General features: G+C 43.4%; 1 protein-coding gene across 1 annotated transcript in view; it reads right to left on the bottom strand.

Moving 5' to 3' along the window:
- VWF (von Willebrand factor) overlaps positions 1 to 6,909 on the bottom strand; it is a 214,944-nt gene extending 208,035 nt beyond the window's left edge. Inside the window, exons 1-2 of the mRNA XM_055000628.1 lie at positions 6,724 to 6,909; positions 2,563 to 2,617 (exon numbers count right to left, since the gene is read on the bottom strand). Coding sequence (XP_054856603.1) covers positions 2,563 to 2,617 — 55 coding nt within the window. The 5' untranslated portion in view covers positions 6,724 to 6,909. The remainder of the gene's footprint in view (positions 1 to 2,562; positions 2,618 to 6,723) is intronic.
- Between the last annotated feature and the right edge of the window lie 5,269 nt (positions 6,910 to 12,178).

Genomic DNA, 12,178 nt, shown 5'->3' on the forward strand with positions numbered 1-12,178 from the left:
CTTTTTGGGCTTTAAAAAACTTATTAATTATGCAGCTGTGTGGAAGCCACCAGACGAGTCTGCTAAGGAACTGCTGAGCACCACCTACAGAACTTGCACCCGCCTTTTCAGACTCCCAACACAGTCCTTTGACAGGCCCTCCCAACTACGTAAGCTGAACACATAGAGGGTCTCTCCTCAAACTCCCATCCCATCTGCACATGTTATCCGTGAACTGTATGCACTGAATCTAAGCGTGTACTCCATGCACTGGAGAACACTGAGTGGGTGGCGGTCACGGCACTTGACCCCATTGCAATCCAACTCCCCCTTTAGCAGGTGTTCAGACTATGTGACTGGAGGACTGCCATTGCAGAGGGTTCTGGGATAGGGTTGCCACTTACTCACTGGGGGTGGGAGTCTCCCTACAGATGCTTGTGTGTCCTTTACGCTCACTCAGTAGAGTGTATGGGGGGGGAATGGGAGGGGGAAGTGATGTCGATTAAGATCATGATGCTCTAGGAATTTCCTGAAACTCTGTGGTTTTACCACAGAGTTTTTGGAGACTTCCTAGAGTGCTATGATCTTGATAGATGCTTCCTTTCCCCATGTCCTGCTCCCCAGAGCTCCTAGGAAGTAAGGGTAGAGGTCTGGAAACCCTAGTTCTGGGGTGTGCTCTCAGGTCTTTGATTTGTTTGGTCTAACACGTCTGTGCCTATACACAGGACAGGGACTGTTTTTCAGGGAAGCATGACCAACCATGACTGATCTTTTCACTGGGGAAACTGAGCCAAGCTAGAAGTGACGAATGACACTTGAATGGCAAGTGAACAGACTCACGTGTATTCCTCCCTGTTCACTTGCCATTCAAGTGTAACTCATCACTTCTAGCTTGGCTCTTTGTCAGCTTTTGAGGAACCTCAAGGTTCTTGGGAATACTTTGAAAACCACTTATTGCAAACAATATATTACATAAAAGAGTTTCTGTTGGATCTCCTGGGCTGTTTTCTTCCTGGGGCTTCTGCTTTGGTTGGAATAAGAGGACTGTGGGAGGGGGGGGGTGAGCATGGGATCTAACAATTTCCCTATTAAATTCTCTCCACCTTCCAGCTATTGTTTGCTCCATAGAGGAAAAACAATTATGTGGGACCCTTTTATTCCTTCTCTCTCCCTGGAGGGCATACAGCAGCCCAAGGGGAGAGGGGAGCAATTAGACCTACCATTCCAACCCTTTATTGCATTTGCCAGAATTCCCACAGGATTACATTCATTTCAAAAGTAAGGAATTCACCTGACCAGATCAGCCCTGCTTCATTAAGAGTTTCAGCCCTACTGCCACAAAGGGAGTTCCTCACATGTACAAATTTTGCACTGTAACATGATTCACCATGATCATTTTGCACTCTTACCCTTCTGAACATGCTAACACATCACTTGGAGATACAGCTAGGAATGCTGTTGTGTGTTTTAAATCCATTTCTAGTCAAATCACACACACACAGCCCATTACTACGTATTGCTTAAGGCTCTTCTTCATCCATCGGGTTCACTGACTCAGAGGACCCATAGCACTACCAAAAATACCGTTATTCAGACATGGACATTCAGTTTAAAAAATGAATTTACAGGCTACTTGTAATCCAAGGCCCTCAACAGTAGCTTTCTTTCCTTATGCATAATAAAGTGTCTCTGCAATATCCATTCCTAAAGTAATCTGTATTAGCAAGACAACCATAGCAGCTCTCGTTTCAAAAATATTTAGTGGATCTCACAATGGCATCAATTACACCCAATCAGAATAAATTTAACTGCTGGAGATCCTGAAAAGGTGGAAGCCAAAAGACATCTAGAACCTTAAGATCTCCCTATAAGACAAAATAAGGGCACATTGGCTGATTCCGCACATGTTGGATAATGCACTTTCAATGCACTTTAGCTGTCGTTTGGAAGTGGATTTTTTGTTTCACGCTTGAAAAATTCAGTTCCAAATTATCTCTAAAGAGGATTGGAAGTGCATTATCCAATGTGTGCGGAATCAGCCATTAAAAATAGTGGAGCGGATCCAACCAGCTTTTCTGCTGATAAAAAAGATCATGCTGAGAATGATGAGATGCACGTGGACAAAAGCCACCTGAGATGGGCTGTCATAAGAAGACGAACTGGGTAAGACTGAGTGGGAAAGCTTATAGGATCCACCCCCATCTCTTCTTAGCTGGAGAGAGAATAACTGGCCCAAATTCACTCAATTGATTTCAAGGCAAGCTGGGGTTTTAACCAGGCTTTTCCTCAAGCCTAGACCAATACTAACCACTACAGAACTCTTATCCTCTCTCTCTCCCTCTGATATATTGCGTCAAATGCTCCAGACAGAAGATACTTCATTGCTTTCCATCTCTTGTGGTGCCGTCCTCATCAGAGTTATACCTTTTAAAGTCCATCAAAATCAATGGTCGTCAAGGGTGTAACTCTGTTTAGGAGTGCATTGTCAGTGTCCTGAAGACAAATCCCGATTTTTGTTTGATCCAGAGTGAAAGAAGGACAACATAATTCAAGGCGGGAATTATGAACCGCGTGACTTCTTACCTGGGTTCAGGATGGGCAGCACAAACAGCATTAGCAAAATGTGGGAGCCCGGCATCTAAGAAATAAAGCAGAATTGTTAGAAGTTTTTTCCTTAATACTTTAATCTGCAGAGAACACGATACAAATTACCTTGCCAAATAAAGAACATCTTATTTGTACATATTAGGCATGATCCAGCCAGTATTAAGTACATTGATTTTAATAAAACCATTAAGCATCAGTATCATGCCCTCTTACTGAAATCGATAGGTCTTAAAAACTGGTTACATTTGATAGGATCATGTCCATTTTTAAATTGTCATTAGCATTTCTTCCCTCCCATATTTAACAACCAAACATCTTGATGAATACTCAGAACTAAAAGGTCATTATGAATTGTTTCCTGTCCCCAACCCATTTTTTTTCAGTGAAATATGTATTTTAAATTGGTTAAAGGAGAGGTGCTTTTAAAAAAAAAATCCTATGGTTTTCGAGGAGCACACAAAGCATGGCGAGCCACACACACATGTGAGAAAGTCACAAGAGCACCTACTCCTCCCTCCCAGTTGCCCCTGAACTCCCCTGCATTGGTCTCTTGGGGCCGAGCACACACAGTCCATGCCCTGGAAAACTGAGGGTACAAAATTACACACTTGGAGTCTATGTGCCTTGGATGATATGCACATAGCCACATAGTATACCATCATCACACAGCAACCTTTATTGGCATAAATAATACAGACGGAACAGAAGAAATGTTATAGAATAAGTTCATAGGACAGCACAATCGTGTCCCCAGACAGCAAAATTATCTTGAGATACAGCACAGTCGTAGGGGGCTTTATAAAATATTACCCTTGACTTCCACACATAAGCCAAGAATTCAGCAACGGATAGAGTTATTGCTGGACTCTTGTCTGCTAAGAAAATTTTTAGATCCTTAGTAGTACATAGTATACGAAGAACTTCAGCACACAGAGATGGGTGTGGCAAGGTTGTGGGGCTAACGGCTACAGTCCTGATACAATGGCTGCTTCCACACATGTTGGATAATCCACTTTCAATATGCTTTAGTGAACATTTGTAACTGCTTTTCCTTGTGTGGAACAAAAAATCCACTTACAAAGGATTGCTAAAGTGCATTGAAAGTGCATTATTCAATGTGTGTAGAAATGGCCAATATTCATCCACACATACAGCTGCACGTGCTTTCAGTGACCATCTACATAGGACCATTTAAACCAAACAACACGTGTTATCCCAATGGATAGCGGGCAAGAAAGATGCCCAAGAAAATTCTTAATAACAATAATGCCAAAAGTTTTCCAATATCGCAAGAAACTAAATTTAGACCACCTGGCACCAGACTTCTGGTATGAATACAGATAAATGCTTTTCCAGCAGTAATTTATCACAGACATTTTGTAACAATGTATTGTTGAAGGCTTTCACGGCCGGAGAACGATGGTTGTTGTGGGTTTTCCAGGCTGTATTGCCGTGGTCTTGGCATTGTAGTTCCTGATGTTTCGCCGGCAGCTGTGGCTGGCATCTTCAGATGCCTCTGAAGATGCCAGCCACAGCTGCCGGCGAAACGTCAGGAACTACAATGCCAAGACCACGGCAATACAGCCCGGAAAACCCACAACAACCATTTTGTAACAAATTGCTGGTAAACTATGTTTCATCCAGAAAAAAGACAAGAAGAACTTTACCAGTCCTTACCTCTCAAGATTTCTGATCAGGCGTAGAAGAGGCGTAAGATTTTCCTGTTTTCTTGGTGGTTGGTACAAATGTGGCTTCTAGTTATAAACTTCAGGTTCAATTGCCACCTAGCAAATGGCTGGCTGTATTCACCCTGAAATCTGCACATTCTTTGCCATGCTATCACTAAGAAACCACACCAAGGTGTATTCTACTTTAAATAGCAATCCTAGCAATTCACCTCATTCATTTTATTGTTATATTTATTTTTATTTATACCCCAATTTTCTCCTCATAACGTTCTAAAGCAGCTTTATCACATCATTCTCCCTCCTCTACCTCAACATCACAGTAACAATCCTATGGGGCAGGTTACACTGAGAGATAGTGATGGACCCAAGGTCATCCGCCAAACATTCACAGCAGAGCAGGGATTTGACTCTAGTTTTCACAGGTTCTAGTCTGGCACACTAGCCACTACTCCATTTAATCTCTCACATAGAAGATGAGCCATGAATCAACAAGGAATTTAAAAATCAACAATTACAACATTCCAGGTAGACAACATACATACAGGGATTTTTTTCTGGGAAAAGAGGTGGTAGAACTCAGGACCGCACAATGACGTCTCTTTGGGTCAGCTGGAACAAGGGGGGAGTTTTTTAAAGTTTAAATCACCCTCCGCGAAAATGGTCACACGGCCGGTGGCCCCACCCCCTGATCTCCAGACAGAGGGGAGTTTAGATTGCCCTCCGCATTGTGGCGCGGGGAGCAATCTAAACTCCCCTCTGTCTGGAGATCAGGGGGCATGGCCATCGGCCATGTGACCATTTTCAAGAGGTGCCGGAACTCCGTTCCACCGCATGCCGGCCGAAAAAAAGCCCTGCATACATACTATAAATGCTTAAACCTTCAGATCACGGAGTAGCCAATGTATTGAATCTATATGTGCGCCCACCCATGATAAAACAAAATTCCCGTGGTGCCTTAAAACTAACATTTATTTCAATACAGGCTGTGACTCACAAAACCTCATATAGAAATAAATGTTGTTAGTCTTTAAGTTGCCACTAGACTTTTGTTTTATTTTGCTATGACAGATGACAAACTAACACCTTTGCAACACACACCTGAATGATCCATTTGCCCTCAAATTACATGGACCAGCTGTTCACTGACTCCAGTTTACTCCGGTCCAATTATATCAGCGAGTGAATTGCAACAATGAAAAATTGATTTTAGCTGCAATCCTCAGGAAACTTCCCTAGGAGGAAGCCCTACTGGAAAACACTGGATTTACTCCCAAGTAGACCTGCTTAGGATTGCTCCATTAGTGTTCTGCATCTCTACAAAATTAAACTAGGGCATTTTTTAAAAAAATCATGTATCTTTCAGAGTGTGATTATACTTAACCATGTCTAATAGCACCACAGCGGGATCCCCAGTCATACAGCCTCACTGTGACTCATAGAGGCCTTGTAGATGGGCTGCTGAAGCTATGGAAAAACGATTTTCAAGACAGCCCAGCACAGCAGTTTAACAAGAGTCGAGGTTCAGGAGGGCAGTAATTAGTGGGTCTGAAAGGAATGCAAGACGTGCAACGGATAAGACTCCACAGTAAACATTATGGGAACTACCGCAGTAACATTTGGCAAGGCAGAGTCTAATATAAACATCTAAATACAATCTAAAGAAAGAAACAGAGATGAAGAACGTAGTTAATTGGAGCCTCTCTAGTCCAATCAGGGCATAATACAATATATACTCAATGTATCCTCTTGACGACCCACCGGAATAAGGCATGCTGAAAGCAAGAAACTTTTCCAGAGAAATTCATTGGTGCTGGCAGGAAGTTGCACCTGGTTCTGCAACATCACAACACCAAACACAACCTGATGGATTGCACGCACACTCTCTCTCACACACACAGGTGCTCCACTGCAAAATTCAGAGGTCTCATAATCCTTTGCACTAGACACATGAATTCTTTGTTATATTTTTATCCTGCCCTTCTCCGAAGGAGCTCAGGGTAATAAACACAGGCCAGCAACTCACCCTTTAACCTTTACAACAACTGTCAGACTATGGAATCCCAGTTATCTAGAGTTCGTCTCCCCCCTTCTGCAAGAAGCACAAGGTCTCTTGGTTTCAAAAGGTTTATTGGAAGATTACGCTCAGGATACAGGGGTCCATGATCCAAGGACTTGAGGCCCTTGGCTGAACCAAAGCTTTGTTGAGAATGACCCCTGTAGGGTCGGATGCCTGGAAAGAGCAACTGACCCAAAGCTACTCAGTGAACTTCATGGTTGAGACTAGAGGATAAGAATCACTTCTGAATGACCAAAATGGTAAGCAAATTATGCATCGGTTGTAAGTTCCCAGCTGCTAAAGGATTTTTCAATTTTTTTCAGCCTCTGTCTTGACCAACACTTGGCTACATCGTTAACAAACTACAGTTAATTTAATTAATTATATAGATACCTTTGCTTCTGTTGAAAAATTCAACTGCCCATCAAGAGCGAAGTTCCTTAATGGCCAGGATGGCTAGTCCTGGTGGGATGCATCACCCGTCGTCTCCTTCCCAAGGCTACACTGGAATGGCCCAAGTTGGCTATTTGTTCCTGTTATATAAGCCAGGAACTCAAGCTCGCTAAAGGGGAAAGATAAAAGGTGGCCCTTGCTTCCTCCTGATTCTTAACACAATGGTGCTAACGGGAAAATCAGTTGCCTTAATGGCTAAAGAGAAACAATGAAGGGAAGTCGTATTAAATACTTTTACATGACAGACAAGCCTTTGGAACAGGGAAAGGGGATCGTTACATACGTGCGTACATGTAAACATCTGAGAGATAGAATATGATATTCTTTACCTGCAGCAAAGAGGACTTACAGTTAATCGAGTGATCAAGAAAGGAAAATATAGGGTTGGAAAGAATAAATATAATGTCATCTTTCAGGCTCTGCATCCTGTTTATGGAAAGAATACATATCCCATATAGTACACTTCTGCAAGGATTTTTTTTTTTTTGCAGTTAAGTGAAATGTTGCCCGTTTATGTCACAGTCCAACATGCCTATCTCCTTCACAACATTGGCTAATCTTTGAATGTTAAAACCATAGCCCGCTTCAGATGTTCGGTTTTGGTGCTCCAACTCTACCTAGCAGGAGCATGTGTTGAGATTCTCCCAATATGCATGGAAACCATTTTGTGTGAATTGGTGGTGGTGGTGGAGAGTGCCCTCAAGTCATAACTGACATATGGCGACCTCTGGCAGGGATTTCAAGGCAAGAGACTAACAGAGGTGGTTTGCCATTGCCTGCCTCTGCAACCTGGGTCTTCATTGGAGGTCTCCCATCCAATTACTAACCAAGGCTGACCCTGCTTAGCTTCTGAGATATGATGAGATCAGGCTCTCCTGGGCTATCCAGGTCAGGGCTATGTGAATTGGGCAATGCATATATTTTCCAGCTTCAATACACCCAAACAGAACGCTGGATTTTTGAAGGTATGCAGACACGTTCCATAGGTGTATGTGAATGAGAAAATACTCACATTGCCCTTATTCATGCAAAATGGGAGGACCATGGGTGGGGCTTACTCCCCTTACACACTGTTGGGGCACCAAAATTGAACGTCTGAAAAAGACTCCTATGAAGTTGCAAGACCATTGATTTGGACTGGTGGCAGCGCTCCAAAGTTTATAACACAGAATTTATTTCCCAGTCTTACTATCTGGAACTGTTTCCACTGGAGGCGCCAGAGAGTAAACATGGAACTAAGCTGAAGCTGCTGAGAAACTGCTGTTGTTTGGCTTGATCACAGGCCTGCAGAAGTATTCGGAGTTCTCGGCAGTCACAATGCTGGTTTGCATGACTACTTCACACATGATCCCCAACAGATAACTTAGGCTGACAGATAAATGGATGCCTGTAAAACATTTGACACTTCTTTTTAAAAAAATCTAAGCAGTTATTTCTGCACATTGGAATGAATATGCAAAGCTGGGCTGGATTCACCTGGCAGATACTGGGAATACATGAGCCATATAACTCTTATGCAGAAGTTATACAAATAGAAGCTATGAAGCTTCTTCTCCCTGCGCCATATGGCCCCAATCCAAACCATGATAGTAAAGAGTCTAGTATTACCTTTAAGACTAACCTTTAAGCTAGCCCTTTTAGCTTCTAGGGAGAATTCAGGCTTGATCTGATCTAGTACCCACATATCTGTCTTGTTGGCCATCCATGGTATCTGCAAAACTCTCCTCCAGCACCACATTTCAAATGAATCCATTTTCTTCCTGGCAGCTTTCTTCATTGTCCAACGTCTTACCACAATCCTTATCACACACGGCTTTCATCCATGCTGCTCCCATGGAAGGGTGTGTCAAAAGGAAGACTCCACTCCCTCTTTTTTTTCTCCAGCAGAAAAGCTGGTTGGATCCAACCCGATAAGTGCTGTCCCTCAACCAATTAAATTCAAACACTCGAACTCTCTTCCAGCATGGGGACAGCGCTACTCTCACCTCCAAAGAGTCGGAGTTCCAGAGTCTGGGGGCCGGAACGTCAAAGGCCAGCGGCAGATCTCAGCCAACTTTCCTTCGATTAATTCTGGTTCTCAAATGATGACTCTGGCCAGCAGCTTATATGACTCCCCCTCAGCCATGTTAGAAGCCTTTCTCCAGCCTCCCTCTCACTGAAGTGTTTGTTGTGCTGCTGGCAGAAATTGGAGGAAGACCCCTTAGGCTGGCACAAGGCCTCAAACTTTGCTAGAATCCCAAAATATTATTTTAGTTAGGCAGGGATGTTATCTAGGGTTTCTAACATCACCCAAAGTTAAATCCAGCACTGTCAGAAAGCTGATGTACTTTCTGCTTCACACAGAAGGATTTTTTTTTCATTCATAGGATTATTTATTTATTTATTGCATTTCTAGACCTCCCTCCCTGTCAGATGCGCTCAGGGCAGTGTAACAGCATACAATTTGTAACATACAATTTAAAAACAATAAAAACATTGTATTGTCGAAGGCTTTCACGGCCGGAGACCGATGGTTGTTGTGGGTTTTCTGGGCTGTATTGCCGTGGTCTTGGCATTGTAGTTCCTGACATTTCGCCAGCAGCTGTGGCTGGCATCTTCAGAGGTGTAGCACCAAAAGACCGAGATCTCTCAGTGTCACAGTGTGGAAAAGATGTTGGCAGGTCATTTATATCTACTCAGGAGGGGTGGGGTTGAGCTGAGTCATCCTGTAAGAGTTTCCCAGGGTGTGGAATGCTAATGGCGGGAGGCTTCACTGTATCCTGAGGAGTTCTTTTGCATATGGATTGGTGCTTGATGTGCTAATACTGGACAACACTTCCAACTACTTTGTCAGACTGCACAGGGAAGCCATTGAAATTCACAAGCATAAGCAAAACTTCAACAGGAAAGAATAAACCTTAAGAATGAACAGAGCATGGTTTCCAGTTCTGAAAAACACCAGGCTAACAAAACACTCGACACCCGACAATAGCCCTGCAGAGAAGATTAGCACATCAAGCACCAATCCATATGCAAAAGAACCTCCTCAGGATACAGTGAAGCCTCCCGCCATTAGCATTCCACACCCTGGGAAACCCTTACAGGATGACTCAGCTCAACCCCACCCCTCCTGAGTAGATACAAATGACCTGCCAAGATCTTGTCCACACTGTGACACTGAGAGATCTCTGTCTTTTGGTGCTACACCTCTGAAGATGCCAGCCACAGCTGCTGGCGAAACATCAGGAACTACAATGCCAAGACCATGGCAATACAGCCTGGAAAACCCACAACAACCATCAATAAAAACATTATAAATAAACATTAAAACACCATTCCTTATACAATTAAAATTTCTCAGTTGGCAGATATAAATACTAAAATACAGCATTTTAGGCGCAGGGCTTGGCTCTTACATCATGCCCTGCATCACACTTATGAGCTCCTGCATGGGTGGTAGACAGTCCTCAGTGGTATGGCCGGCAAGAGGACAGCCCAGCCCCCACCAAATGCCTGGCGGAACATCTCCATCTTGCAGGCCCGGTGGAAAGATAACAAATTCCGCCGGGCCCTAGTTTCCTCAGACAGAGAGTTCCACTGGGTCGGAGCCAGGGCCTTTGGTCCTGGCTCTGGTAGAGGCCAGACGGACCTCCCTAGGTCCAGGGACCATCAGCAACTGCTTATTAGCTGATCGAAGCGACCTCCGGGGAACATATGGGGAGAGGCGGTCCCGAAGGTATGCTGGGCCCAGTCTGCATAAGGCTTTATAGGTCAGCACCAGAACCTTGAACCGGACCCAGTACTCAACCAGTAACCAGTGCAGCTGACGGAGGATGAGTGTTATATGTGCCATGATTGGAGCTCTGAATGAACAACACAAGGGAAACGCCCGGATAGTGAGAACGCAAGCAAACAACGATTCCGGGAATCAACAGTTAATAATAATTCATTTTCATTTTATAGTGCAAAAGTGCCAATGTGCAAAGTGCAAAAGTGCAAAGCAATAAATATAATATGTCACAATATGTCCATGTTACTGCTCATTGTTGTGATGTATTGAAGTATTGAAGTTGGGATGAACATATGTACTGTCACATCGGTGTATTTATTTATATGGTGACCATCCAGAATTAACTGTGCCCAGGAAGAAGTATCATCTATACGAAACGGGAATTGTATAAGATGCTCGCATAATCCCGTCGGCACGCTTGGATTTTACTCCAATTTGGACTGGGGTCATCTCTTATTCCATATTGTGACTCTATGTTCAGCCCCTGTGTGGGTTTCCATGTTATTCCCTTCTTGGACATCATTACTCCATGATTGATTGGACACGAGAAACATAAGATCTCATTGTATTTATTATATTTATTGCTTTGCACTTTTGCACTTTGCACATTGGCACTTTTGCACTATAAAATGAAAATGAATTATTATTAACTGTTGATTCCCGGAATCGTTGTTTGCTTATGATTGGAGCTCTGGCAACCACCTGTGCAGCTGTATTCTGAATCAGCTGCAGTTTCCGGATCAAGCCCAAGGGAAGCCCTGCATAGAGCGAGTTACAGTAGTCTAATCTGGAGGTGATCGTTGCCTGGATCACTGTCATAAGGTCGATAAGTAAGGGACAAGTTGTTGAGCCTGTCTTAGATAGAAAAATGAGGATCGAACAACCGCTGCGACCTGTGCCTCCATAGACATAGCATCCAGGATTAGTATGATGATATTCCTGTTCGAAAGATACAGATGGCAAAGATGCCTACATACTGTTTTATTTTATTTTATTCATTTATACCCACCTTTCTCTCTACCTTTCTCTGAAACCAGCTTACATCATTCTCAGTTTTATTCCTTACAAGAACCCTGTGAAGTAGGTTAGGCTAAGAGTGTGTGACTGTCCCAAGGTCACCCAGTATGCTTCCATGGCAGAGCAGGGATTCGAACCTGGTTTTCCGGGATCCTAGTCTGACACTCTATCCACTACAATACACTACCACAGCATGATAGAAAAATCAGAAAACTACTTTTAAAAATAACTGACTGATAACCAACTATACAATTCCATATTTTCTGACTCAGCATCAAAGTTTGGATGGCAGGGGCCCAAGGAAAGATCTTTTCTGTTGCTGCCCCCCTGGAATCCCCTCTCCCAAGAGTTGATGTAGGGTTTCCAACCTCCAGGCAAGACCTGGAGTTCTCCCAAGAATTACAACTGTTCTCCAGACTACAGAGCTCAGTTCCCCTGGAAGAAATTACAGCACAAGAGAAGGGCACCGTGTAGTAAATGACAGAAAGCAAACAATGGACCTACCATGGCCAGGTCTAGATGACCCACAATATTAACAAGACACCATACAGCTGTTAAATAACATAGATGTGCCACAAACTTAAACAAAATATATCACATTTATCTAGA

This window comes from Eublepharis macularius, chromosome 16, assembly GCF_028583425.1.
Source record: "Eublepharis macularius isolate TG4126 chromosome 16, MPM_Emac_v1.0, whole genome shotgun sequence".
NCBI classification, from domain to species: Eukaryota; Metazoa; Chordata; class Lepidosauria; order Squamata; family Eublepharidae; genus Eublepharis; species Eublepharis macularius.